This window comes from Phalacrocorax carbo, chromosome 16 (assembly GCF_963921805.1).
Source record: "Phalacrocorax carbo chromosome 16, bPhaCar2.1, whole genome shotgun sequence".
NCBI classification, from domain to species: domain Eukaryota; kingdom Metazoa; phylum Chordata; class Aves; order Suliformes; family Phalacrocoracidae; genus Phalacrocorax; species Phalacrocorax carbo.
In genome coordinates this window covers 9,426,381-9,454,229 of record NC_087528.1, presented here as the reverse complement: position 1 = coordinate 9,454,229, position 27,849 = coordinate 9,426,381, and the positions used below count along the sequence as shown (strand labels likewise).

The 27,849-nt window shown below is 47.6% G+C and overlaps 2 protein-coding genes across 2 annotated transcripts in view; one reads left to right on the top strand and one right to left on the bottom strand.

The window, feature by feature from the left end:
* Window positions 1–609: 609 nt before the first annotated feature.
* Window positions 610–21,431, top strand: PGS1 (phosphatidylglycerophosphate synthase 1). Its single transcript, XM_064467180.1, has 10 exons — window positions 610–797; window positions 5,615–5,804; window positions 6,866–6,943; window positions 8,058–8,157; window positions 8,841–9,030; window positions 9,382–9,560; window positions 10,490–11,023; window positions 15,344–15,492; window positions 17,828–17,970; window positions 19,791–21,431. Exons 1-9 carry the CDS (start codon window positions 625–627, stop codon window positions 17,945–17,947), a joined length of 1,713 nt encoding a protein of 570 aa, XP_064323250.1. The 5' UTR covers window positions 610–624; the 3' UTR covers window positions 17,948–17,970; window positions 19,791–21,431.
* DNAH17 (dynein axonemal heavy chain 17) overlaps window positions 19,597–27,849 on the bottom strand; it is a 38,166-nt gene continuing 29,913 nt past the window's right edge. The window contains exons 70-80 of the mRNA XM_064467427.1: window positions 27,144–27,337; window positions 26,865–27,013; window positions 26,590–26,717; window positions 25,495–25,722; window positions 24,735–24,926; window positions 23,862–24,041; window positions 23,342–23,524; window positions 21,903–22,085; window positions 21,499–21,642; window positions 20,746–20,971; window positions 19,597–19,972 (exon numbers count right to left, since the gene is read on the bottom strand). Coding sequence (XP_064323497.1) covers window positions 19,725–19,972; window positions 20,746–20,971; window positions 21,499–21,642; window positions 21,903–22,085; window positions 23,342–23,524; window positions 23,862–24,041; window positions 24,735–24,926; window positions 25,495–25,722; window positions 26,590–26,717; window positions 26,865–27,013; window positions 27,144–27,337 — 2,055 coding nt within the window. The 3' untranslated portion in view covers window positions 19,597–19,724. The remainder of the gene's footprint in view (window positions 19,973–20,745; window positions 20,972–21,498; window positions 21,643–21,902; window positions 22,086–23,341; window positions 23,525–23,861; window positions 24,042–24,734; window positions 24,927–25,494; window positions 25,723–26,589; window positions 26,718–26,864; window positions 27,014–27,143; window positions 27,338–27,849) is intronic.

Here is a 27,849-nt window from a genome sequence, read left to right as displayed (position 1 = left end):
GGATCCCGGCGGCGGGGGGGCAGGCGGTCCCCTCCGTGACCGTAGAACAAACGCTTCCCCATTCCCCCTCCGGGGTGGGCGGGGGGGGGTGCTGCCAGGGCGGGCAGCGGGGGCGGCAAGCGCCCATCCCGCCGTGGGAAGGAGCCGTGTCCTTCCCGTAGAAGCCGTTCGCCAAGAAGGGGCGGGTGTGTGTGTGTGTAACTGTCGGGACGGCGATGAAATTCCCGGTGCTTGGGCTGCAGCTTCCCGCGTGTGCCCGGAGGCGCGTGTAAAGCCGTCCTGCGTGTGCGTGGGCCAGGGGGAGCCCCCGGCCCGGCACTGCCGGACAGCGAGCCTTTCCCGAGGAACCCCCCCCCGCGCCCTCCGGCCCCGCCAGCAGCGGCGTTGGCATTTGGAGTGGCCTCTCCACGCCGCCACCGGGGGCTCTGCGCTCAGCGGGGACCGGCGGCCGCTCGCAGGCCGGGCTGAACCGCAGTGAATCGCTGCGGACGCCGAGTCTGCCCGCCGGACCGGGCCAGGATAGGGGCCGGGGGGGGGGACCCGGCGGGGGGGGGGGGGGACCCGGGCGGCCGGTGGCAGCTGCAGAACGGAAGCGGAAGCGGGGGGAAACCCGGGTACGTCGCCATGGCAACGGGCGGAAGCGGAAGGCGCTCGGTGCTGATGGCGGCGGCGGCGGGGGGCGCGGCGCTGTGGCGGCGGTTGTCGGCCTGGCTACCGCGGGGCCGCCTGGGCCTGGCCGCGCTGCTCGGTCGCCTCTCCGACCGCCTGTCCCGGGGCCGCGACCGCCGCGCCCGCAGGTAAGGAGTCGAGCCGAGCCTAGCTGAGCTGGGCTATGCCCAGCTAAGCCGAGCCCAGCTGGGCTCCTCCCGCCGCGGCGGGCGAGAGGCCCCGCTCCCGGTCCCGTGTCTGCGGGCGGGCCGCCTCCCCCGGGCCCCGGCGGGAGCCCTCGGCCGCCTCCGGTGTCGGGTCTTGCGTTATCCGGGAATGCCCGGGCGGGAAGCGCCGCTGCCCTCTCGCTCGCCGCTTCCCCTTTCTCGGTACGGTGCTTCCCGGGGGTTTCTGCTCCGCGTGTGCCCGACCGAACCGTTAGAAACGCTGCGGAGGTGCGGGAAGTGTCGGCCCTGCCGGCAAGGGACCCCCGGCCTCCCCCGGGCTGCGCGGTTCCGCAGAAGCGGTTGCTGTTTTCCACAGTGAATCAGCTGCTGAAAAGGCTGGTTAGGCTTAGGGTTAGGCTCGAGGCTAGTTCTGCTACTTAAGCTTGTTTTAGGCTATCAGTCTGCCCTAGCTGTTTGCCCTTAGGACAAGAGGTGTACTGTATTTCCTTCTTTTTTGTGTACTTTACTGCTGTCTTTCAGGTGCTAAGCCATATTACTCATCTGCTAGGGATAGCTCTCCTCCTCGGCTATCACAAGTGCTGGTCAGTCTCTGGAGCAGCACTGGCTGGGGTTTAGCTGTTAGGCACAACTTGCCTGGACTGGGGGTTGTCTGTGGAAGGTGGAATTCCCCCCCACTCCCTGTCAGAAAAAGAGATGAGAACAGGTCTCAGTCCTGCCTGTGCTGGGGCTGTGTCTGGCACGAGAGAGGTGACTGGGGAAGAGGGCCGCTCCTTGCAGCGGCAGTCGCTGATATGCTGGAGCAGGTGAATTATCAAACCATGTGCAGAGCATGTTTTCAACGTCCTTCTAAACAGATCTGAGTGGGCTGCTGTGGGAAAGAGTGGACCTTCTTCCCATGGCTCATTCCTGATGTCTACCTTGGGCAGCTGCGCAGTGAGCAGGATCCAGGAGCTGACCTCAGAAAATTGCCCAAGCTCTCCCTTTCCTCTCTCTCCTTCCCTAGGGAGTGAGAGGGATGGGGAAGGCATGGCTGTGGGGAGGTAGACCTCCCCTTCTCAGTGCCAGACTGGCTCTGTGACGTGCTAAAGGGAATGCACAGTCGCAGCCGCAGACTGTGGTTCCTCCCATCAGTCTTTCTGCAACTGCGCTCCCCTGAACAGCTTCTCCTCTCCTTATTTTTGCTACTGCACGGCTGCCTTAGTTTCGCTGCTGCTGGTGCTATCAGGAGTACAATTCATGCTAAAAAGAAAACATTAAAAAAACCAGAGGTGATTGTCTTTCTGTAGAACCTCATCCTGGGTTCAGAAGTGATCAAACAAAATGCATTGAAGAAGTCTTTCAAAAAAAGGCTTTCCCCCCTATTCTTTGGGCGTCACTTTGCACTGTACTTGGTAAGAGAGCACTAGAAGGATTCCGTGTTTTGTTTTAGTTAGTACAGTGCCTGACACAATCTTCTGGGCAAGCTAAAGTTATTTTTGTAAGGGTGGCACCTCTCCTGTCACGGCGTGTCTTCACTCTCCTTTCCCCCCTCGGGCAGCAGATGTGCTGCGCTCATCCTTGCTGTTGTCTCAGAGCCCTGTGTTAGCCTGTGTTCTGCTGTCTGTTCCTGGTTAAGCCAAAGAAATTATTTTAAAACTTGTCTTTTGGTTTCATCAGTGCTTTTTAGCGTAGATAAATTACTAGACTGAGCCCTGGAAAGAGGCAACTGAATTCAAAGACAAGTAATTTGTAGATCCCCCTGTGCAGTGACGTGTGCGTGGGTGAAAGGACGGCGCCGTATCCTGTCGTTTCACTTCACCTCTGGTTCTGCAGATGAGGTTTTACAGTGAATAAGAGTGTTTCAGCTCCATCATGAGTTTGTGTACCAAAACCACAATTTTTAAAAATAGAACACACACAAAAAATCCCTCATTTATTTTTAGGGTCAACTTTTTATGCAGAAAAGATTTGAGGTGGTTCCTTTTACTTCTGTTTTCTCTTTCTGGTTAACCTGATGATGTGAAGTACATGGGAAGGGCTCCCCTCCTGCCCCATTTTCTGTTTCTCTGAAAGCTGGTTTGTCGAAGTATGGAATTTTCATTATTTCTTCATAATGTTACATGGTTTCTGACTGTTGTGTGCGTACAGTTGAAAGGATTGTGTCATACATTGGGGGGGGGGGGGGGGGGGGCGCTTCAGCTATTTTCAGTCACCGGTGGGTAGAAGCTGCCACTTCAGTAGACAGTTGCTGTGCCATTATTACTATTGGCTGGAGCAAAATACTGATTTATTTGATAATTATAAAAGCCTTAGGCTCTCAATGCTAAATAAGTTCTAAAATTTCAGCTTTGGATTAAAATGCTGTAGATAAATTGCATAGGGTGTAAAAAATCCAGAGTATAGAATTAGTGGATATCAATGCATGCATGGAATTAATGTGAAGGCTCAAAGCAAATAATACTTGTGACGCAGATCGATTTTACTCCCTCAGCAGCACTGGGAAAGGACTGCCTGAAGAGTGCCTCATCAATCCATGAACCTAATGTTCAGCTACATAGAGCGAGGATGCAGTTTAACCTGCAGTTTTCATACTCTGCCAGAAAATGGCTTCTTGGAATCATGTTTCTGGAAAGTGGCTTTTCAGCCACTGTGCTGGCTTTTGGAAGTATAATTGGCCAGGACTGATGGATGGAATAATAAGGAAAATATTTATCTCCTCTTGCTGATTAATTGTTATTATAAAATGCATAAAATTTGCCACTGTTACCTCAGTGGGAATAATTCTGGAGACCATAATTTGCAATCTGTGGGGCTGGGTTATAGCCCTGACTTTGTTATTGCTCTGCAAGTCATGCATTTTGGTTTTTTGTTTTGTTTTGTTTTTTATTTTTTTACAAAACACACCCTATTTTTGGATGCTAGTCTGAATTCATGTAGCTCGGTTTTCCTTGCTGTTTGCTGTGCTCGCTTGGCGGTAACGTAGCAGGCGGTCTCTGTTCCCAGTATGTAGTCTGTGCCTTGAGACAGGAGTTGAGCAAAGATGCACAAATGTCCTGCTCCGATTCTGTAAAGATCGACTAGAATGTGCTTGAAAACCAGTATTTCTTGTATTTCTTTTCTGCTTTGATTCTTTTTTTTTTTTTGTGTGTGTAAACATCTTCTATGGAATATTCCTGTTGTTTTCAACAGCCTGTGTTGGTAATCTATTCTGGGTGTCAAGTCTGAGCTGGGTCCACATGATCTGTTGAAAAACACCATCCTAGGAATTCTTGCACAAATTGAGTCAGTTTTATGTTGCGATGAATAGTCAGTGACAAACTAGTGGATTTTCCAGGAAACACAACTGCAAACTGGCTTCTGCGTAAGGGTGTTCGGAAACCTTGTGAAGATCCAGTGTTTTATCATGAAGCAAATGAGTGAAATCATCTTCCTGGAATCTGTGGTCATTTGGGCTTTGGATTGTGGTAAAACCTAAAAGTTCCTCATAAGAAATTCTGGTAAAGGTCATAATCCAGTTTCTTCTTGGTATGTGGCGGTGGCAGAACGCATCAGGATGGGTCACAAGATGGTGGCTGCCTGTTGGCCTGAGGGACCTGGCGTTCCTCTGGGATGAGGCCTTGGTTCTGTCCTGACAGTGAGTCTGACTCCTGCAAGTAGGATTTGCAGACCAGAATGTTTTCTGTCCAGTTTGGGGATGTAGTTCAGTCCCTTGCTTGTCGATTCCTGGATCTCATGGGAGTTGCTGCTGCTAATTGTGCTGAAATGTGGTTTTGTCATGTGGACAAATCCTACCAGAGGTTATTGTATGACTTGATGAATTTGCATGATAAGTCTCCAGGGAAGAAAAGATGCTATTTGCTTCTTGTCACCCCCCGAAGCATGACTGTTAGCAGTAACTTGGTTTCTTCCCTAAGCGACTTCAAAGGAATTAAATTTGTTCTGAAATTTCTTTTTAAAGAATGAGCTTCCTGCTATTTCCCTTACAGTTACTTTGAAGTTTGTAAGAGAAGTCTTGACCTTCTTTTAGTACTTGTGCAGAACACAAGTGGCGTCATTGTAGAGGGCTACTTAATGTTTCACAGTTGCGGTTCTTGGCTCGTATCTGTTGAAACACACTCGATCCGCTGGTACGTTGCTCTCATGCTATGACTTCATTGCTTTTGCTAGTACTTGTGCTCAGGCACTTTGCGAGTTGTAAATTTTATTTTTTTTTATAAGTTTGAGGGGTTGAGGCATTTTTCCATTTTGTTGAAGAACTTTGAGTAGCATTATTTTTAAAATGTCTCTACCTGAAATAGAAACAACTAATCTTTAGCCCAGCTGAGAACTAAGCTAGACGTGAAAGTGACTGTTGGCCATGGCAAAGCTGACACATGCGTGATAAAGGCAATTCAGAAGTGACTGATTACAAGGATAGCTGGTACCACAGTGGTATCACCAGACATCTGATCTGTGCGTGTTTGGGATTTACATACTCAGTTTCTTCAGCTTCCAGCCTGTTTCCTCTCCTGCGTTCTTGTTCTGATGAAAGAGTTGGTTTCCCCTTATCTCCCCTGCCAGTTAGGGGAAGGAGCTGATGATGTCAAGATCCGTTTTTCCACCTTTTTCTTGTGTTCTTCTATTTCTAGATTTGGCTTTGGTGATTCAGCTGGGGTTATGGAAAAGGAAAGGCATTCTTGCCATTGTAGATCCTGACAATGTATTGGCCCTAGCTGCAGCTCATTCTTTACCTTCTTGGGGGTTGTTTGTGGGAAGCAAAAGCTCCGTCATACATAATTTCTTGATCTTTCTTTTCACAGATCGTCATGGCTTCTTCTCGCCCCATTGCTCACCCCTCCTGTTCCTGTGATCACAGCCCCACCTTGTTCCCTTTGTCCAGAAGGAGCACACAGGTTCCAGTGGATCAGGAATCTGGTTCCAGAGTTTGGGATTTGCAGCTCGCATGTCAAGGTGCTTTCATCCCCAGCTGAATTCTATGAACTCTTGAAGGTGAGTTGTGGGTTCCAAGTTGCGGGAATGGTCCAGCCTCTTCTTGAAACAGGATTGTTGTCAGTTAGCTAGATCAGGTCAGGCAGGCTTTGTCTAGCTGAGTCTTGAAAACAGCTGGGGATGGAGGTTCTGCCTCTGGGTAAGCAGTTCCAGTACCACACCATCTAAGTAGTTTACAGGCTTTTTTCTGGTGTCAGGCCTGAACTTTCCAAAGCTGGCTGTGGCTGCTGCACAGCTGTAACTACCAAGAAGAGTTTGGCTCCATCATCTTTGTAACTGCTCTAAAAGTAGTTGCAGGCTGCTATTAGATCACCCCCCAGTCTCCTCTTTGCAATACAAAACAAACACAGCTCCCTCAATCTCTCCCAGCGGTCTCTTAGGTCGTTACAGTGTGAATCCTGTAATACTTCATCTCTTAAGTAGTAGGGCTGAGGTGAGAATTTCTTTGTTTAACTCAGTTTTTTCACAATGCATATTTAAAGCAAGTTCTAGAATTGAAACATGGTCTTAGATTGCCGTGGTAAGCTGTTGGAAAAGAAGGGTTGGGAGGGCCATGAAGGCAGCAGCTACCACCCCCTGCGGTGTCAGTGGTGAGCACAGAGGAAAGGAGAAGACCTCTGTAAGCAACGGTCTTTAGGGTCTAGCTAGTTCACAGGATGGGATACAAAGGATTAAAGCAGTTGCAGAGTGAAAGCTGGGATTGCCAGTGCTGATACAATCCCAATGTAGCAGCTACGGCGTGGTAACTGCTTTTGTATGTAATAATTTTAGCTGCGAGGAATGTGTTCCTCAGTTTTCTAGAAAGCATTGATTTCTTCCTTGATTTTTGGATGCAGCAATGGTGCTGATGTTGCTCTGTAAAGACGTGTGTGTTTTACATCTTTGCTATCAGTGTGTTATCTTTGTGCCTTTCCTTCTACGAGGCAAAGGGAGCCAATGCTATGATTTGGCTAAAGTGATTCTCCTTGGGAGAACCACAGCTCTTTTGTGGTCTGGATCATTAACTCCTAGTGATCATAGAGACTGAGGATGAAACTGAACTTATTTTCTGCTACTTCCAGGTACAAATAAAAACAGCCAAGCAGCGAGTGGTGATGGCTTCGCTATACCTGGGAACAGGGCTCCTTGAACAGGAGCTGGTGAGTGCGGAAAGGGTTTGGGAAGGGGAAAAAGTTAACGCAGAAATAAAAGGCCTGCCTTTGCAAAAAGCATCCTGTTCCTTCAGGTGCAGGCTGTGTATGTGACGTGCAGTTTGTGAGCTTGTAATGTCGTCAAAACTCTTACACGGGGATTCACTTTACATTTTACACACGTTACACTTTACTCTCCTCTCCTTGAGAGTTTTCTCAGGGTTCCTGGCTGTACTTGTGTACTTGTACACGGGGTGGGGGAGGGAGGGATTTGGAAGGGAGGCATAGGGAGTTTCTGTTTTAGGACTAGTAGAGAGCCATGGAACTACTGAACTTTTTCATGGGATAATGAGCCTGGATCTTTCACACTGTAAGAGGTTACTGGCATAGTGTTCAAAGGGTTTTTACAGAACTGTGGGATCATGGATAATTTTTTTCCTCTGACATTTTTCTGGAAAATGATTAAAAGTTCTACGTATGTTTTGTCCTCCAAGTACAGTATGCAGATGCAGTATTAGCTCTCTGCATTTAAGACAGAGGTCAGTTTTGCTTACCTTTTCTATTTCCTGTCCTTCCTTCTGGAAACAAAAGCATTATCTAAGACCTTTAGGGAGAAGCCTGTCCTTAGCCAGTTTCTTATGTTAGAATGCAAATTCCACAGGAGGGTAAAGGTGGACTGAGTTCTGCACAGGATTTTGTGCCTGGCTCTGTCTGGGCTTGTACACAAGATTTGAATTTGCATGTGACAAACAAGTTTGTAGTTCAGGAATAAAACTGCCTCTGCATCGTTTATGAACTCCTACCAAGAAGGTTTCTCTTTGGTAATGCAAATCTGATTTGGGAATGATGTTGGGACTTTCTCTGCTAATATTAATTACTCTTCAGAGGCTTGAAAAATGTGTGCATGTAAAATCAATGCCCTTTCATGTATTGCTTTAGGCTGATAGAGTAGGGCGCCAGTCTGACGGATGCAAAGTCTAAACTAGCAGTGTTTTGCATGAGTGGGAAAGACTCGTATTAGGGTGTGGAAGCTTTCATGGCCACTGGCCTCCTGGTTGCTGAATACTTTCCTTGTAAAGCTTTATTTGCTTTCTGTAATGAGTAGAGAAATCTCTCTCTGCAGGTGGATTGCTTAGAAGAAACACTGGAGAAATCACTGCAAGCAAAAGGATCATCTAACCTCAGAGTTTCCATTCTTCTTGACTACACCAGGGGATCTCGGGGTAGATATTACAATGCTTTGCTTTCTTCGAAGACTTATTTTACAGTTAGGCTGAATAAACTTTTTTTCAGAGAGAGGTTTTCTTGACCAATTGGACCTACTTACTTAAATCTTATACCTTTCAAAACTGGCCTTTTGTGTACCAGGAACTACTTATTCCCAGAAAATTTTCAAGCTGAGCAGCTTTTCTTCTGAAAATAGGTGGTAGGAGCAAGAAGGGCCAAACTCTGCTATGTGCAACTTGTGCTTACTTGCTTAATTCACTTGTGAGTGCATTTGCCTTTATCCATCATGCTCTGTTATATTTACATTTGTAAACGAAAGCGGGAATTGTTGGAAGTAGCAGTACACTTAATCAGAAACCTTTGTGGTGACTCTTTGTAGCATGTGTTAACTAATGCTAGGCGTGGCTTGATAAAGAAGCTTGAATGATGTCAGACATGCTCAGTGACCATTTCCAAGGCCCATTCATCAGTGAACTTACAGTTCTGGGTGTTGATTTCAATAATGACATAGTGCAAATGAATGTGATTTAAAAAAAAAAGGGGAAAACATGTTAAGTGCCAGCAGATAAGATGGGCGCTCACCCTGTAACCAGTTTCTAGCTGAGAAGCTGTGGTGCCATGCCATGATGTATCCCCTGTCTGGTGTGATCCTGTGTGTGAAACTCCCCTTGTCTCCCAGGTAGGAAGAATTCTCGAACAATGCTAATTCCATTACTACAGCGGTTTCCTGAGCAAGTCCGCGTATCCCTCTTCCACACCCCAAACCTGCGTGGACTTCTCAGGCTCCTGATTCCAGAGCGTTTTAATGAGACCATTGGACTGCAACACATCAAGGTCTATCTCTTTGATGATAATGTGATCCTCAGCGGGTGAGTCCTGCCTCTTCAGGCCCTTATGTGGTTCATTTAGCTGAGTTTTTGAGGCAAGGTATGCATGCTACCAGTGTTGTTTGAACTTCATTATTTGCATCTGGTGTTTCTGTAATTATCATATCAATGCTTTTCTGAGATGGAAGAGCAGCCACAGCTCTTCCACATGGGATTCTCATATGAAAGAGTCTTTCTCAAAAGGAAAAAAATTTCTCATGATGCAAAAGGAAATGGCCAATTTGTACTTTAATCCAGTTATATGCAGAATGAGATCTGTAACCTCGTCTGGGGTGTTCAGGATCATATGCCTATGCTCCGTTCTGGAACTCAACTCTTCTTTTTCTCTCCTAGCGCAAACCTGAGTGATTTGTACTTCACCAATCGTCAGGACCGCTATGTTCTCCTGCAGGATTCTCCAGAGATTGCAGACTTCTTCACGGAGCTAGTGGATGCGATTGGAGATGTGTCTCTGCAGTTACAGCAAAACGATACAGTTCAGATGATGGAGGGGATGGTACACCCGTACCAAGGTAGGAGGGAGTTGTCTTGTCTGGTCGGGTGATACAATCCAGAGGTGGGGAGTGACAGCCAGGGTTTAAGGGTGACTTGAACTCCATCCATTTGTGAACTGCTGAGTGTCTGACCATCATTTACAGACTGCCGGTTGTCCCATTTCTGTGCCATCCATTATTAAAATCAAGGTTGCTAGAGTTTTGAGACTGGATCTGTTGGAGTGTTCCTAGCACAGTGGCTATCACCAGCTAATCTGGCAGAATGTTCAAAGGCTAGAAGTTCCTCTGTAACTGTCTCATTGCTTCTTCATAATTCTGCTGCTTGTGACTTCAACAAGAACTTAAATTCCTTGAGAGGTTCTTTCTGTTTGTGATATTAATGTCTATAATGTTCTGTGTGTACCTATTCTGAAAGTTTCATGAATGTACTGTTATTCTAGTAATTAATATTTTGTAGCTGAGTCTATTCTGGGAATCAAGTGAATATTGGCTTAGGAAGGCTGAGAACAAGCATCAAAGTGGGCAGAGAAGGACATCTACCTGTCAGGCTTATTGCATCATAAGTTTTTGTTCTGGCCTTGTGCACTGCTGTGTGATGTGAGCTTAGACTGTGGACAGTAGTTTATTTTGTATGTTCCAGTTCATTCTTGGTTACCATTTTAGCTTTGCCTTGGTCTTTTAATTTCTCAGTGGATTTTATCAAGCTGCTGCTCATCAAGTTTCTTACCACTCTTAAAGCTGAATGTTTTTCATCTGTAATGTAGCTTTGCTAACCTTAAAACATCTGCTTTTGAGACTTAGGGAAGAAAGTTCTGTGGCCTTTGTGTTAGCTCATTTTTGTTTTCATATTGGTGTCCTGTCAGTATTTCTTCACCTGCTACCTAATAGGTGATGTGTAACTCTGTATCTTTAGGTCTCAAACACAATCTCTTATGGTTTTCCTGCAGGAGACAAGATGGCTTACTGTGAGATAGCAAATCGAAGAGTCATGGAGGTGATCAACTCTGCCAGGATACGGCAAGAACTCCTTCATGCAAAGACTTTCCACAGCAGCCAGCAGGGCAGCTCCTTGTTATCCCAGCAAGGCTCTCAAGCATCTGGGGGTCTGAAACCAGAACCCGACACGTGGGTCTATCCCTTAATCCAAATGAAACCTTTTGGGATTCAAATAGATGAAATGGTCACAGAGACGCTGCTGACAGAGGCTGAACGGGATGCCAGGATATACCTTACCACAGGCTACTTCAACCTGACACAAGCTTACATGGACCTCATTCTGGGCACTAGGGCTGAGTATCGGATTCTTCTGGCCTCGCCGGAGGTGAATGGGTTTTTTGGTGCCAAAGGGGTGGCAGGTGCCATCCCTGCTGCCTATGTTTACATTGAACACCAGTTTTACAGTGAGGTCTGCTACCTTCATCAACAGGAGAGGGTCCAGCTGCAGGAGTACTCTAGGGCTGGGTGGACTTTCCATGCCAAAGGTAAGATGTCCATTTCTCAAGAGGGCTTGTTCAGAAGGCATTTGAGACTTGTGCGTATTTGGATTGCGCAACTAGTGGGGGGGATGGCTGGGTGCCAAGTCTAGACTTAACATCCAAAGTACTCATTCAAGGTTTAAACGTCTTGCTTGCATAAACTTGGAAGGTTTGGATCGCTGGGGACAACCGTGCAAAGCCATGTCTTGCCTGATTCGAAGATAGTCTCAGAGATTGTACAAGAATTGTCCCAGTGATGACAGTAAGGCACTGTCTTGATGTGAAATTTGATGTGAAAGAAAAGGAAGCATCTGGATGTATTTATGATCGCAGTAACGGTTGTGATTCAGTTTCTTGTATCGCTCTTGCGAGTTTCAGCAACAAGAAGCGATGACTGTGTCAGGGACCCCAGGGCAGGATCTGCAGCAGAAGCAGGAAAGGAGACCGCTAGTGGTGACTCCCCAGTGGTCCTGGACGCTGTGTTCTCTTGGCAACTGGTCTTTGTGGGGATGATCCAGGTGTTGAGGAATTTGTACCAGCTTCTGTTTACAGCATACGGGAAAGTGCAGCACAGTGAATAAATGCACCCATGTGCATTCTGGAAGTGGGAGGCAGCTGGAGGGGAAGTTGCTGAGAAATGAATATTGCTTAACAAATGTAGTTAATAATAAACAAAAATAATTAATACTGCTATTATGGTCTTCTGCAGAAGATCCCAGTTTCCTTTTTTGCTTGACAGGTTGTGTACAAATTTCAGAAGCCTGATGCCACCTGGACCAAAGCATATTTTCCCTTGACTGGTTGTTGCTGGTTGTCTCTGAATTTTCCTTCCAGAAAGTGCAGTCCTTGACTGTTATGTTCTCCTCCTTTGTACACAGTAGTATTTGATTGCTCAGTAGTAGATTTTACTAATGCAAATAGCTTAGGAAGTCTGCTTCACTGAGGATCTTTTTTTTTGAGAAGTCTGATACATGTGACACTTGATAAATATCTATCTAGACTCTTACGGTCCTCCCACGTGGAGGTGCAGCAGTGGAACACCTCACAAAATGACTTGGGCTCCTGGTCAAGCATGGCCTTTGGCTGAGCTGAGACATTTCTGCCATGTTCCACAGCATCTTCTGTTACTCTAATCTTCTGCAAGCAGAGCTCTGCACCGCGTCTCTGTGTCACTTCCTGTGATGGCTCACCGGTCCCCTAGGACAACTCTGTTACTGTAAGCAGTACCCAGTCTGGCGCTAATTAACATGCAAGTTTCCCCAGCCGGCCTTGCAGTGTGCTGAGGGGCACTTCCATTGTTTGCATTGTCTGATCTGAACGCTGGAAGGATGCAACCCTTGGGTCTCCGGGGCCTGTTCCGGAGTTGTTCTCCCGTTGTTTGTTGAAGAAGACTTGCTGTTAATGATCGTGGGAATGCCTCTATCTGCCCTGCTTCCTGCAGGGCTGTTCAGAAGAAGGTTCAGAGGTGGAAGGGAGAGAAAGCTGCTGACTAGGCCTTCTCTTGACTAAAGAAAATACATGAGTATTTTCTTTATTTTTCTTTAAGAAAACACACTAGGCTGCCTCTGTGTCAAAACTGCAAGCTTTTCTAACGAGAGTTGTGCCTCTCCTGTGGTGAGATCAGCAGCTCTAGTGCAGTGAAACCCTTATCTCAATCCAGGCAGCCTGGAGGAGGTGCCTGCCTGGCTGGGAAGTCCTGTGTGGTCTGTCTTCCAGGAAGCACGTGCTCAAGCGATCTGTGGTTCACAGGTTCCTCCTCTTGCTGGGCACTGCTGACTCCGAGTGGGATTTTGTGGCTTGGCATGGATTGAGTTCGGAAGGCTTGGGCTGCTTTTCAAAGCTACCAAAGTGCACGTGGCAGTCAATCCCTTTTTGGGCCAGCTGTGCCTTTTTGTGGAAGTGCTTTGGGCTCTATCTGCTGTGTGGTGTTATCTTTGAGAGGGGGATAAAAGAGTCAGAGTTCAGCTGCTCCCATGCTTGGCAGGAGGGAGAGTCAGAGGTGTTTGTTGCCTTCTTTCTGTTTCCTCTTTGGCGCTCTGGAAGTATCAATTTGTAGCTCCCTTCTCTGGCATGCAAAGATCCCTTTGGCCCATGTTTAATTCACCGGGTTTTCTTCTGCAGGAGTCATGTAGTGTGTGTGTGTGAAAGAGAGTACAGGGCAGAAGGGGGAAACGGAGGAAACCCTGGAGACAGATGAAAGGCAGTTGCACACAGAGCCTGGCTCCTGGAAGAGGACGTGAGATCCATAGCAGTAGATAGTGCCTGTTAATACTTCCTTTTTGGGCTAAGACGAAAGATGCCCTTTAGTTTCTTGTAGGATCTAGCTGATTTACACCAAATGCTGTGGGTGGTGTTTTGTAAACCCTTCCAGTGCCTCTTAAAACATTTTGTATCCTCATGCATGACTTCCCGCAGTGTATATTCCCACCAGGGTTATGACTGTCCTAAGTGCGTTCGGTGCAAGTGCCGTTGTAGCAGCTCAGTTCAGAGCGCTGCGTAGCCATCATGCATGCGTGAGTAGGAAATGCAAACCTTTGCAATGAGGCTTTCCTGGGTGTAACATCATGAAGCCTACCTGCAGCAGCGCACATCTACCCATCTTCTGCTGCATTTCTGGGTGTGGTGGTGTGGCAACACAGGTACGTCCTTAAGGATTAGGGTCCCTTCCATGCAAGCATCGGGTGACATAGTGCCGGGCAGGTGGCTGTTTGCTCTGAGATAAACCTGCATTTCTGCTATTGAATGGTGGCTGGGAAACTGTGCTTCCCCTTTCTGGAAAGGTGAGTCACTGTTTGAGCAGATCCTGCCAGGTGGCCATAAAGCCAGAGACACCATAAAGGCTTTAGGGCTGCTGCGTGACTGCTTAGAGCAAGGAAGCCTGTTCCTTGTAGCTGCTGCCTGGGCAGAGCTCTGGCCCACTGTCCAGAGCCCTGTGCTGTGGCTGGGCAGGGCACCACACAGCCCCTGGCAGCCGTCCTGTTCGGTGGCAGAATTTGCTGAATCTTTGTGACACTTGGGTGCTTTTTGCAGCCCCCGGAGCACCCTGCGTTGTCACTCCTCTCCGTCTGTGGGCGAAGGTGAGCCTGCGGAGGAGTCGGTCGTGCTGCCGAGTTATGGGCAGTGCCAGCTCTGGGCCAGGATGTGTAACTGAAAGTGGCAGTGAAGCTGCTGAGGGTGTGCGATGTGGGGGCGGGGAGGAGGTTACAGGAACCAGCGGTGAATCGGCAGCTTCTTACTCAAGGCATTCTTGGAACTGCTCTGGGGTTGAGTTAGGAAACCTGCTGCTATTTTAAGGACTAGGTGGTTTTTATGCTACAGTTTCTTTGTTGTAGCCTTTGTGTGACTTGCAGTAGGGATAAGCCATCTATCAGGGACCTGCCCAGGGCTGTTCTAAGTGCTTGTGGCTTGCTAAGTGGAGAGCAAACACTTCTTGGGTCTGTTTATACACAGAGGATAGCTGTATAGACTCTCCTTGGCAATAGTCCTGGCTCTCCTGTTCCATCCCTAGCTGTTCTTTTCTGCCATGCTACAGTGGTGTGCTCGAGTATGGTGTTTCCACCTTGCACTTGAAAAAGCAGTCCTGGGTTGTATCATGCTTGCTCTTGTTGTTGCACTGGCAAAGCTGTGTGTGAACTGCAGTGGTGAGTGGACTTGAGAGTCTTACACCCTGGCAAGAGTTTGATTACATCTTTGGGTGGCTCCTCAGGAAGTGAGTAGGTATAATAATTTGTACTTCTCTTACAAGTCTTTATTTCATGTGAATTCACCTGTCAGAGCAGAGAGATGCCATTTCATGTCACTGTCTTGTGTAGACTTGGGAAAGGGATTAGTCACTGCACTGCTTCCAGTTCTGGACTGACTGGTCCAGGCCTGGTGTATCTGCCCAGTGCTCCATTGCTTGGCATAGGTTTTCCTTTACTGAAAAACTGTTTGACTTATTTCAGTGTTTCTGAGATATGCCATGGTGCAAAATGACCTCTAACTTAATGATATTGACTCATTCTGGATTATTTTGGGGGTCCTTCATGAGTGTATTTACATTCTTAAGAACATGTCCCTGGGATGGCACTGAGTATGCTGCAGCCCCCCTGTTAAGAACCCACGAGTTTGGACAATGCAAGCTGTGCAAGGGTACCCCAAGATTCATATGAGGCTTTACAAGGCATGCTAGACCATCTGCAAGGAGGCTTGCTTTGTGTCGTGATCTTTTATAGTTACTGTAATCTAACATGTTTAATTCATTTCTTTTAAGTGAAGTGATTGTTTGAGGCTACCCCAGTCATTTCCTTTGTCTGCCACATTTCCTTTCTTTTGATTTTCCTGCAGGCCTCTGGCTGTACCTGGCTGGAAGCGATCTTCCCTGCCTAACTCTGATTGGCTCTCCTAATTTCGGATATCGATCAGTTCATCGTGACTTGGAAGCTCAGGTTGCAATAGTGACAGAAAATAAAGCTTTGCAGCAGCAACTTCATCAGGTAAGCGGCTGGTTATGGGGAGATAACATGGATGTTGTGCTTCTTGGTCAGATAGGGAATGCTGATGACGCAGTTGCAATAAAAACCTACAGCTACAATAATTCAAAACCTTCTTGGGCATAGGAAGTCTCAAGGAGCTGTCAGTTAAGTGACTATTGATGAGATGCCTGCTGCAAGTGCCTGCTTCTGGGAAATGAAGGCCATAACGGGAAAGAACATGTGTCCCCAGTGAACTCGAGTATCAGGAGTGCTCAGGCACTGGATGCTGAGGGAGGATCTGCTGGCTCTCCTGCTTGCTGATCACACAGCATGTTCTTGGGCCTTATCCCCAGTATCTGGGCATTGCCAAGGTTGCACTGTGCTCTAGGATAATGAGGTCAGGCCCATTGAATTGCTGATCTTGGACTTCTGGAGGATTTTGCTTCTCAGGTGTTTGGGAAATCCTTTGTAGGAATATAAACGCCAATCAGTCAGATTTTGGGTGGCTGCCCACAGGCTGTGGAGGTAAACAAAGGCAGGGGATCTTAGCGTAGTTTCTAAAAGAGGAGGGTGTCTGGGCTGGTTGGATTGCCCATGAAGTTATATGACATGATACAGTCTTTAATATGATGTTATATAATCCTGACACAGACATTTTTCAGTGGTTTAATGTTCAGCGTCCAGTTTTATTGTTTGTTTGTTGTTTTTAATTAGGCAGCTTGGACTGCTCAGCACTGCTGCTTCTCTAAACCCTGTCTGGTTCTTAAGCTGTCTGGACTCTGAATCTTCTGCTGGAACTGAGAGTGTCCCAAATAATTTCTCATGTAGTGCTCTGATACAAAGCAAATTGGTTTGGTGCTTCTGTGTATGACTGGGGCATCTCAAAAATGTATTCTGTTAAGCCAAGTCCTGGCATAGGGAGGCACAGTTCTCTTCAAGATCAATGGGAATTGCCCTCTTGCATCAGGGCTCTTCCACAGAATGAGTCAGAGTATATCTAATCAAAAACAATTCTATTACTGGAAGAGTTGCTTGAATATTTCAATTCATATCTTGCCTCTACTTGTTTCTAATGGAAGGGGAGAATCAATGAAAATGTGACAAAGGAATTTTCTCAAACAGTGCTGCAGTGATCTAATTTAAAGGGCTTTAAACCATTCCCATTTGCTGGAAGCTGATTTTGAGGTTGGCTGTTTGTTTACTGTTCTGTGATCTTTGTTTAGAAGACTTAATACATTACTGGTATGCTGCCATGAAATCACTTTGCCTATGTAACATTCAGTTCCATTTTAAAAATGTGTGATGAGATTTGGGTAGAAATTTGAGTAGTCTGGGTATCTTTGGATGCTCCACTGAATGAACTGCACTTCAGATAAATAATCTTGCTTCCAGTGATCAACCTCACTGTATAAGATGACCGTGGTGCAGAATCTTCATAGCAGGGCTGACTGTAGCCCTTGGAGCATTTTGGGCTTCTAAAATTAGACTGATTTGGCACACAAATGTCTTCCTTCTGTTGTTGTTTCATCTTTTTGGTGTTACTTTCCAATGCTTTGTTCCTGCTTCCCTGTTCCACCCTGAATTTAAACAGTGCAGAATACTTTCTGTTTGTAACAGCTTAGTTAATGAAAAAAAGATTATGAACAGGCTTACAGTAGATGGTCTGATCCTTGTTTGCCTGCAAATCTAGAAACTTGAGTGGCTTTGATAAGAAAACCACTTCTAGCTTTGGTCAAACAGCTGCTTTCACATGCAATGTGAGCGTGTATTATCATCACGATGGTTCATTTCCTCCTTCAGCAGTATTGTGTACACGCTGGAGAAGGCTAAGTGTTTCTGGTAATTTAGTTGAAAATCATGACTGCATATTCATTTGAAAACACAGTGCTTGAGCTATGTCTAGAAAGAGCTTTGTAAGCCAGTCTCTTGAGATTATGGTAAGGTTTCCTTTTCTGGCAATTACAGGGAGGGATTTAGGATTTTTCTGAAACTGAAGCTTAGCTCTCTTGCAACTGTGGGGCTCAATAAGGCAAAACCTTCTACCTTTGCTCTTTGTAGAGTTTAAATTGCTAAATCTTTGGGTTTGGTTACTGAGCACACTGATAGTCATCAAAAGGTGGAATGCTGTGGCAGGCGGGTGTGAAGGACAGATCCTGTGCTAGCTCCTTGGTGGTTCAGGTGCTGAGTGAGTTGTGCTGCATGGAATGAGACTCTTATGTTCAGGCTTGTGGGAGAAATGATGCATCCTTTTGGCAGGATCCATAGCCAGATTTATCTGAGAATTTGCTTTTGTTAAAGGGCATTATATAACCTAACACTTAAGATTTACTGGGATGATGTTTATTTCCCTTTATAGGAACAGGAGCAGCTTTACCTCTGCTCAGGTGTAGTCTCATCATCAACATTTGAGCAACCAAATCGTTACGTGAAACTGTGGGTGAAGCTGGTAACTCCTCTGATCAAGAATTTCTTTTGAAAGAAGAAAAGTTGCTGCTTTGCGTGAGTGTTCTGCTGTTCTTATGGGGAATTTATGTTGCCCTGACTGCAGTTAATAAGTGCAGTACTCTGTCATGTGGAAGAAATAGATGATGGAAACATAGATGATGTGGGGGAAAAAACAGACATCTCTCTCCTTCTGGGGTACTTGCCACTGACTGGAATCATTGCTCAAGGCCTGTACCGGGTTTCAGCTACTAGAATTTCTGGAAGGGTCAATGAAAGAGAACCCATACAAGGGTATTTCCCATACATAGAAATAAAACTTCAATTTCTGAACTGTCCCTTCCAGAGTTTTGTGGAGAGAGACTGTTTATTTTATCTTGACCAGCTAATAGAAAACATTGTTGGAATATTTAAAATGTTTTGTCTTCTTTTTATCTGATCAGCACTTTGCTTTCACCTTGTAGATGTTGGTTAACAGGGGCAGTTGTTTTTGCTTTTCTGCTTCGTACAGTGTCCTGGATTTGCCTGGCTGTTTGACTGCCCAGTAACTGGAGCCCCTCTGAGCTTCATGGAATCGCTCTTAGATTTCTTTTTCCTGTGCTGCGCACCTAGTCCATGCAGTTGGGACTTAAGTGTGTGCCCTTGATGGGGAATGTTCACACACCCATTTTATTTACATATATATGGCCTCCATCTCTGGGGTTGTATATCTGGCTCCTTCATGTTAAGATGTGTTACGAGTGTCTTTCATGAACTGTGGAGAGGGCATGAGAGGACTTTTGGTGCTAATGTGATTTTTGGATGTTATTTGCTGAAAGTGGGAGGCTTGAACCGTAACACGTGTCCTGCAAAGAAGTTGGTTGGGAAGCCAGATAAAAAAAATGTTAGAGCTCAGGCTTTAAGCTTTTTGAACCTGTGAGTTTCACTGGTGGAGTATGTGCAGTCTGTTCTGACCTTGTATTGCCATCAAAAGGGATTTCTGGCACCTGAAAAGGCTTGAAGGTAAGTGTAAAGCTTAACAGTAATTTATTCTAAATTTATAAAGAAATAAGCAGTTCTACTTGCCTCCGCTTGTGGCTTTTCTTACAACTAGCTGTGAGGGAAGTTTTGTGCAACTGTATTTTAGAACTAATTGTTCAGATATTTCATGGGGTGGAATTTTGGTGCTAAAGGGACAGGCACTGGCTTCCGTGTGGTGGCCAGAGCAGATCTAATCACGCTAATAGGTGTTACTGCTGATACAAATTATTTGTTGAGAAATAAAGGGACTCTATAACCTAGAAATAGAAAGAAATATACTTCAGAGATTGATTTGTTTGTGGCTGGACTTTCTTTGGGTTGTACAGGTTGACGTGTTGGTGAACTGGGCCAAATCTGTACCTTTCTTCTTCCATCTGGTCTAAACAGATACACACTTCCATGCAGGAATGTGTTGTGCAGACGGCTTGATGAACTTCTGCTCACAGTTAGCACTAAGCTATGAAACAAATAGCTGTGGAAAGACAGAGAGCTATGAGAAGGAAAAGAATCCGGATAGTTACATGCAATTGTTCTGTTTGGTGGCCTTTGGGGGCCTGGCTCTCAACCAGCACTTTATCAGAAACCACCAATGTAAAACCAGTATCCGTCATGAGAAACTCCATGTACTGTAAGAGCAGTCTCCACATGACAGCAGTTCCAGCACTGTTTTTATTGATACTTTGCTGAAGTAGTTCTGGAACAACCAAACTTAGTCTAAGTTACACAACTTTTTTCTTTGTTTTTTTTTTCTTCAAGTAAAAACATTTGCTGTTTTCCATAGTCATTAAAGTTTAGGACTGTAAGAGCAGAGCAACAGCGGCGAGGATCCACTTAGCGGCTTTCTCTTTTGTCTTTAGGTTAAAGGTCCAGACATAGGTGGGACCTCGCATCCGTGTCTTATAGACAGGACATTCATAGACGTTCTTGGTGTCCATGCGATCCACAGGGATGGCTCTGATGAAGATGACTGGCATCATGGGCGTCAACTCCTTCAGTCGAGCGTCTGTGATCACACCAGAAGGGATGTCCCATCGAGCACCTGCAATATTATGAAATTGTCAGGATGCCAGCTACCCAGTGGCTTTTTCGCTTAGAGGGGGCTGTTTTCATAACTACTAATGGGTGGGAAGGAGTTGCTCTAGTAGCACAGCTGAGGGTGGAGTGTGAAGGTTGTTGGGTAGCCGTGGTGTAGTAGTAGTAGTCTTTAGGGCTAACATGTAATCATCTCACTGTGACTCATGAATGCATTTTGCCTTACTGTGTGTGGGATGTCTAAATAAATTCCGTCCCCACTCATCCCTTCAGCACGGGTTTGCATGAAAGCTGCATAGCTGAAGGTAGAACTTGGCTGTGGTGGGAACTACGATAGCTGTCCTTTGTTCTGTGCTCCTGTTTAAGTGGACCCCTTTGGTGCTCTGCTGATACTGCCATCTCATTCCCCCTTAGTTTTTAACAGTAATTATTTTAGTTTTGTCTTACTCCCACATCAGATAAGAACATAATATATTTATTCAGTAGAACCATGTAGCTTCAGACAGCCACTCCTCAGGTTCATGATATGCAGTCTGAATTTCCAAAAAGCAGCTTCTGGTTTGTGAAACTCTTGCTTGTAAACTGGACGGGTGCTGCCCTCAGCTGGCGTGTCTCTGACATTAGCGTGGAATAAGGCTCTGCTGCTTGGAGCTGTTGCAAAAGCTGGACCGGTTCAAAGCAGCCAGTGAGTACTAACACCTGCTCTGTTTGCAAGAATTTTTAAGGCTGAACTGGGCTTTCTCCGTGTCTGAAACACCTCCTAAAAGATGAATCTTTTACCTTCCATGAATAATCCATGCACGTAGGAGCCTTCTCTGGGTGGAGCTGTTATATCCTCATGGTTTTTCTTGGTGACTTCCACTGAAAGACACATCTTGTCCAGTGGCCATTCGTTTTTTCTAGCCATGGACTGCATGATAGCAGTGAGGAAGGACTGGGGATTGAAGAATCCTGCCAGCCACACTGTTGCAGGCAGCACAAAATCCGTTGTCCAGACTTCTAGTTCCTGGAAAATAAGATCAGCAAAATACTTCAGCATGAAGCATGGCCTTTGAGCAGCAGAATACTGCTTTGAGATACGATGTGACAAGGAGCTGATGCTTCACTGTGCCTAACACAAGCTTCAGGTAATCTTCCAGACGGGGAGAGTAGGATGGAGGTGGTCTGTGATGAACAAATAGCAGATTCCACTGCAGCAGTGAAACTTAAATAGTTAATTTGATTGCAGTAAATACTGTTATTATTTTTTTAACAAAGCTAAACTTTAAATAGATAGTTTTATTAAATATTTTTTTTTCTTCTGAGACATAATGTTATGATGGGGTTAGCTAATGTTCTTTTGAAATAGTGATATACTCTAAGGGCGAACCCTTTTCAAACTTCTCTCATCCTTGGGGTAACAGGCCACTTCAGGTACTTCAAACTGCTTAAATTAATATTGAAAAATAAACCAGTTAACTACTGTACACTGATGGAGGTCATTCTTGGTCTGCTTGCTCCCTAAGCTTTAACTTTCACAAGAAATCTGCTCACCCTAATCCGAAGGAGCAGGTCTGCGTACCAGGCTCCCAAGCTAAGAAGAGAGGGGTAGGCATAACGTGTCCAGGATTCAGGGACACTGTCGTAGAAGAGAGCGTTTGCCAGCTCTTCCATATCTGATGTAATCGTTAGCTCTCCCTTTGAAAAAAAGAGGAAAGTCTGGGCAGTTTTATCTGAAGAAAGCAAGGCTGATGGAAGTATTTGGTCTCAAACTTATAATGAAACAGGAGGCTGGTGCTGTCTGGCTGTACCCAGCACAGTGGGATGTGGAAACACGCGAGCAGGGGTAGCCAAGCGCTTTGTACAAGACAAGGTTCAAACCAGCAACAGCCATTTGCAAATCATGGGAAATTATTTGGCAGGGAGGGGTGCTTTCTAGGCATCTACCTAATGCGTACCTTTAGTCCCAAGTCTAACTCTTTCAAAGAGCGCCTGATTTCATGGGTCAAGATGTTCATTCTTTCACATTCCTGGAAGGCAACTACAACATACGGGGTCTTGTCCACTGCTTTTGCCATTATCTCCACCATGTTGAATGGCTCTGGCAGCCTCTCAATTATCTCATCTAGGACTGACTTCACCTGGAAAGATTATCACAGAATCACAGACTGGTGGGGGCTGGAAGGGCCGTCTGGTGATCACCTTGTCCAACCCCTCTGCTTGAGCAGGCACAGCCAGAGCAGGGGGCACAGGAACGCATCCAGGTGGGTTTTGAATGTCTTCAGGGAAGGGACTCCACAACCTCCCTGGGAAAATATGCTATAGAACTGCTCTTACCTAAGGAAAAATGCTGTGTGTTAACAGTTAATCAACTTAGTAAGATGATTTTTTTCTGCCTTTGTGTTTTCTTGTGCTTTGTCCTCTGTTACTAATATTCTATTCTGTAATTAACTGCTTTTGGAGCTTAAAAAGCTTAAAAAGCTGCAGCTTTTTCGATAGCCAAGAACTGAAGCCACAGAGGCTGTGAAATTCAAGTGTAAAATCCAGGGAGTCAGGAGGAAGACTTTTTTCTTTTAAGAAAAGAAAAAAATCTGTATTTTTAGTAGTTGCCATTATGAATGGAAATTACTAAGCTTGCTCCATCTGCTGAGAACGCAGCATGTGAGCCATGTTTTGCCACTGGCGCATCTCGACCCCATCAAAGAGTAACCTTTCTCAGCGCTGCTGACTTTTGTAACCACACCACGTGTTCAGATGGAGTGAACACAAAGAAACTGCTGGGGCAGCATTTTAGCCCCTTCTCTTTACCCTCTGGGTTTCTCAGAGATGCTGGAGGAGAGCAGCTAACGGTCTTACGATCCGTGTGACTAGGTGCCTGCCTGCCTGGGATCTAGACTGATGCAAGAGCAGGGAAAAGGGAAGGGAGCTGCAGATGGGACAGGGACAAACAGGCAGCCGTGGTCAGTACTTTGCCCTGGGCTGCAGTGCCCATCCTGCCTTCTCAGCAGCTGTAGAGCGGTGAAGCGTTTGCTCGTGTTCCGTTACATTACTAGTGCCAAAGACTGGCAAAGTTATGGAAATGGAAAGGAGGGCCTGGTCCCAGAGAAAACGAGTGCAAATATACTTAAATAAAAACTTGACAGGAGTGTCCAGCAGAGCGAGACTGCAGTGTTTCTTGTGAGCTCTGCGCTAGCAGCTCCCCCTTTTCCAGGCTGACAGCTTGTAGCATTGGGTACTGGGCTAGAATCCCATCTCTGTACTGTCTTGCACTGGTGAGAAATCAGTTGTTATTACAGGTCGTATTCTCCTGTACGTTTTGTGTGGGCCCATATCTGTCTTCCCCATCTGGCCTCTGACTTGTCATTGTTTACTGTAAAGAGGCAGAAACTTTACTTGCCTTTTCCTCTCGGGAGACACCTGATCCCCCTCCAGCATCTGATTCTTTGGGCTGCATTTCCAAAACTGTCCGAAAAAGCCTGTCTGAAGTGACGGTCAGGAAGCCAATTTCTGCATTGGGGTGAAGGCCATACAAGTAGGGGCTCTCTGGTGGCAGGTTGTCATCGATGTACTCGTGGTAACCCTAAGCACAGGGTAGGTGCTGACATTGGTTTAGCAGATACGTACAAAGGAGCATGAGCTTTGCTTCAGCCTTGAAATTATGCAATTGCTTTTTGGTGGTGCTTCACAGCTAGCTGGAGTCGCTTATTCAAGATGATTTTTTACTCATGTCTTACCTAAGCTTTTCCCTTACCACCCCAGCCACAGGAATTATTTTTGCAGCTATTCTGCATATTTCCACAGGATTGAAACTATTTTCCCTACATTCCCCCTTGGTTAGCATGAGGGAACGCTGACTAGTGTGCATTTATCCAGAGTGGTGGTTTTCCACAGCAAATTGCAACGTTGAACTTTCTTACCTTGTAATCCAAGCTGGGAGGGATCAAAAACCCTGGAGCTAAATACACTTCCCCTTCCAGCATCTCCGCACGGATGTACTCGCTCAGGTAAGTCCGACACAGCCGGCGGTCCCAGTCGTCTGTTATATGTCCCCCGTACATGATTTCACCAAAGAGGTACCGGAGATCATCCCATGGTACCTACAAGGAGAGGCTCACTGTGGGGTTTCTATAGCCTCTGTGGCTTCCCAGAAGTCCCCTGCAGCCTGGGGGAGCTGCGCACGACTGTAGAGCTGCAGGGCAGCAGAGCAATGGCTCCTGGGTTGACCTGTCCAGCGTCCAGGGAGGTGACAGACCCTGGACCCGCAGAGCCTCGGTGACAGAGTGAAGGGAGAAAGACAGGGGACCTACTCTCAGGTGTCTCTTGTGTTTGCCCACAGATTTCACCTTGTCCTGGTATGGACACAGCTGTCCATACTTTGAACCCCTGTCATCCCGTCTTTATTCAGATCAACGTTGTGAAAGCACGACTCTCCTAAGGGTGAGACCTCAATTTTACTCATTGCACCGTCATTTCTGGGTCAGGCTTTGCTTTTAGGTGGAAAGTAATTTAAAAAACCCAACCCAACAAAGCACCAAGGCATGGGCCAGAGCAGGCGCTTGTCCCAGCCTGGTGCTAAACGCCCGCTTTCCACCCAGCTCAGTCGTGCTGAGGACTCTGTACCTTCACCTGCCAGAGTGCGTGCAGCTCACTGGGGAGTAGGGGAAGAACTGCTGGCAAGGCCGTGTTCCTCGAAGAAGGCATTTGTGCAGCAAACTGATGAATTTTTTACAGAAGGTTGATTGTCATAGTGTGCACTGTGCTGAGGTATGGTCACTTGGTAAGCCCCTTACCTTGGGGTTTGCCTCCAAGTAGTTGTACAGGACATTAATTGATATGGTCAGGTCGCCGTTGTTGAAGGGGTAAGATCTGTTCCAGCCCTGAGTGCCAAACTTGCGCCGCTCAGCCACCACCGCGTGGAAGTAACAGAGCGCAAACAGCACGCATTTGAACTCGATTTCTTTGCTGCACATCTCTAACGTGTCCTGCAGTGGAATAAAAATGAGAGTGGGTTTGCAAGCGAATGAGTGAATAATCGCTATCAGCTGTCCCTCTACTGAAGAAAATTAACCGGATGGCAAAGGAGAACTGAATGTTGTTTATTAAAAAAAAAGTATAAAATTATCTTTTAAAGATTTTGTAGTTTGTTAATTTTTGCACTCATTTGTTTATAAAAAAACCTAGGAATCCACACACACACACACACACACCCCGCCCTGACAGTCAAGGTGGCTTTTCTGTGGCACCAAGGTGCAGCAGCTTGCCATCCAGCTGTGGGAAAGGCACCATGAATTCAGTGCCCTCCCTGGTTCGGGAACCCTCAGGCAGCTCTGGTTACCCCTAAATCATATCCTGCAAATGGGGACTCTGGCGACCCCGCGAGGACATGCCTGGGTGTGGGCTGGCTCCTGGTGCACCATCTGTGTCTGCAGCGATGCCCCCCAAAATGCTGAGCCTGTGAAACCCCAGGGATGGGGTGAGTCAGACACATGGACTCAAAACAGTTGAAAGGAACAGTCTGTGCACAGCGTGACCACGGTGGGGCGAGGGTACCTGGGTGAACAGGTCGAGGGCTTTGTGCAGGTTGGCATACATGCCCGTTGGTGGCTCGTTGGTGATTTTGATGGCGTTTTCCAGCAGTCCCTGCGGGATGATGTGTGCCTCGGGGCTGGGGGCTGGCTCGGCACTCATGAACACCCGGTAATCGGTGTGGCTGCCCAGGCTGTACTGCTCCACCATCTTCTCCAGTGTGCCCAGCCACCGGGCCACGAGGTGGATGTTCTGCAACAGCAACCCCTCCTGTACTGCTTGGGCTGAAGTGCAACCTCAGGAATCACTCGTTCCTCCCCAGATTCCTACTGTGGCTCCACAGAGACCAGGTGCAGCACAACACAGCATCACTTTGGCTGCAGACACCCAGCTAACCCAGGCAGTGTCACTGCCATCACGTGGGGTACACCGTGAAAAATACCACACCCCTATTGCAGGGCTGTCGTCCTCTTTGGAAGGCCTCCCACGCTTTTGGCCTCCAGTCTCTGTTGCTGTGGCCCCTCTCTGGTTCCCTTGGCCTAGGCTGGCAGTGTTTGGTGCACACCAAAGGTCTGTCTGTCCTGGATGTCCCCTATCTCCTGCCTTGCCCGTGGCGGTGCAGTGAGGGCAAGGGACCGTCATGCCCCAGCCCTTACCTGCTGGTACTGTGTCCCCCTGCCCCGCTGCAGGGAGCAAGGGGCATTGCGCTCCACCCCTCCAGCCTCTCCTGGTTCCCTGAGCCCATCCTGCTGTCCCTGCTCAAGGCAGCGTGCTACCTTCCTGCTGCCGGTGGTGCTGCTGCCCCCGGTCCCCTCCCTGCTCCCACCTCTGTCCACAGCAAGGACAAGTCTGGACCCAGCTGCGGCGTGGGATGAGCACCGAGACTGTGCATGATAGCTAGTGCTGGGGGATGGGGGGAGCGGAGCAGCTGCCGACACTCCCTGAGCTTCAGCCATCCTAGATGCCACCTTAGTGTCAATAGCGATGCTGAGGCTGGGGGAGCCTGGGGACACCCTGAGCTGCGTCTGGCAGGGCTGTGTACCCCATGATGCATCCCAGTGTGCCTGGTTGCTGGCAGGGCTGCGTGCCCCATGGTACATTCCTGTGCCTCCCACCCACCTGCAGGATGACCCAGTGCCCCTGTGTGGCTGCCACCTCCAGGGCCCGTTCTGCCACGGCCTCCTGGCCCTGCCCCAGTGACACGTTGTGGATCCTCCCATTGTCAATGGTGAAGTTCAGCTTTCTGCCTGGGGAGAGGAGGAAACCGCCACAGTGTGAGACACCTTTTTTGTTAGTGTTAGTATTAGTATGAAGACAGGGCTGCGCAGCTCTGGCCATTCGCTGCACCCAGCCATCGTGGGCTGGTGCTGGCCAAGGAGAGGGCAGCGGCTCACCCAAGGCCTCCACGTCTTTAAGCGGGTCAACACCAGGGGAGAGAATGAAGAACAGGGGCATGGAGGGGCTGCTTTCCTTGTACGCCTTGGAGAGCTCAACACTCCTTCCTTCCACAAACTTGCTCCCCATCTTCTCTTCCACAAAGTTCCTAAAGAAAAATAAAACCATAATGTGAGTTAGGAACAAAGGCATTCACTGGGCACAGCTGGTGTTGCGATGCCACCAGGCTCTTGCCAGGAGGGCTCTGTGCCGCGTGCCCGGGGTGGGCGCTGGTGCACCTGATGGCGTAGGTCATCCTGTCCGGCCGCATGCACCGCAGCATGCACAGCTTCTGCAGGGCTGACTTGTTCTTCCACTCCTTGGGGAACACCTCCTTCTCCGGCACCTCAGACTCCACAAACTTTTTCCATCGCTTTGCTGAGCCCTCAATGTCGCTGTCCAAGTTCTTGAACTCTTCCATTTCCGAGAGCACCTTCAGGTCCCGCAGAGATGGGATAAATCATGCCTGGGCTCTGCTTGCCTTCAGGGACCCCCAGGGTGTGGGCTTCCCGTGGCTCCGTGTGCACATGGGGATGGTACTGTGCCTCAGCCAGGCCCTGAGGGGTCCCGCAGCCCTGCTCCACCATCCCAGGCAGGCTGCCAGACCTGCCCTATGCCAGGCATGGCCACATTAGGGGTACCAGAGGCATCCCCGGGGTGCCAAGGGGGCCTGGTGAAATGGGGATGCTGCGTGTGGGCCAGAGGGGCATCACTCGGACACCCCCAAGCTCATGGGCAAGGAGCCGGGCACACAGGGGACACTGACAGTCTAAAATGCTGCTGAGCCACAACCTCGCCAGCTGCCTCCTCCTGCCGGTGTGAGCAGCCTGTCTCCACTTTCCCGCAGCCCCTGGGGTGTGCGGGATGTGCAGAGGAGGGGGTGCGGTGGGACAGGCTGTCTCTGGTGCTTGGTCAGCAGAATGGCCGACCCCACTGCCTGCTGCA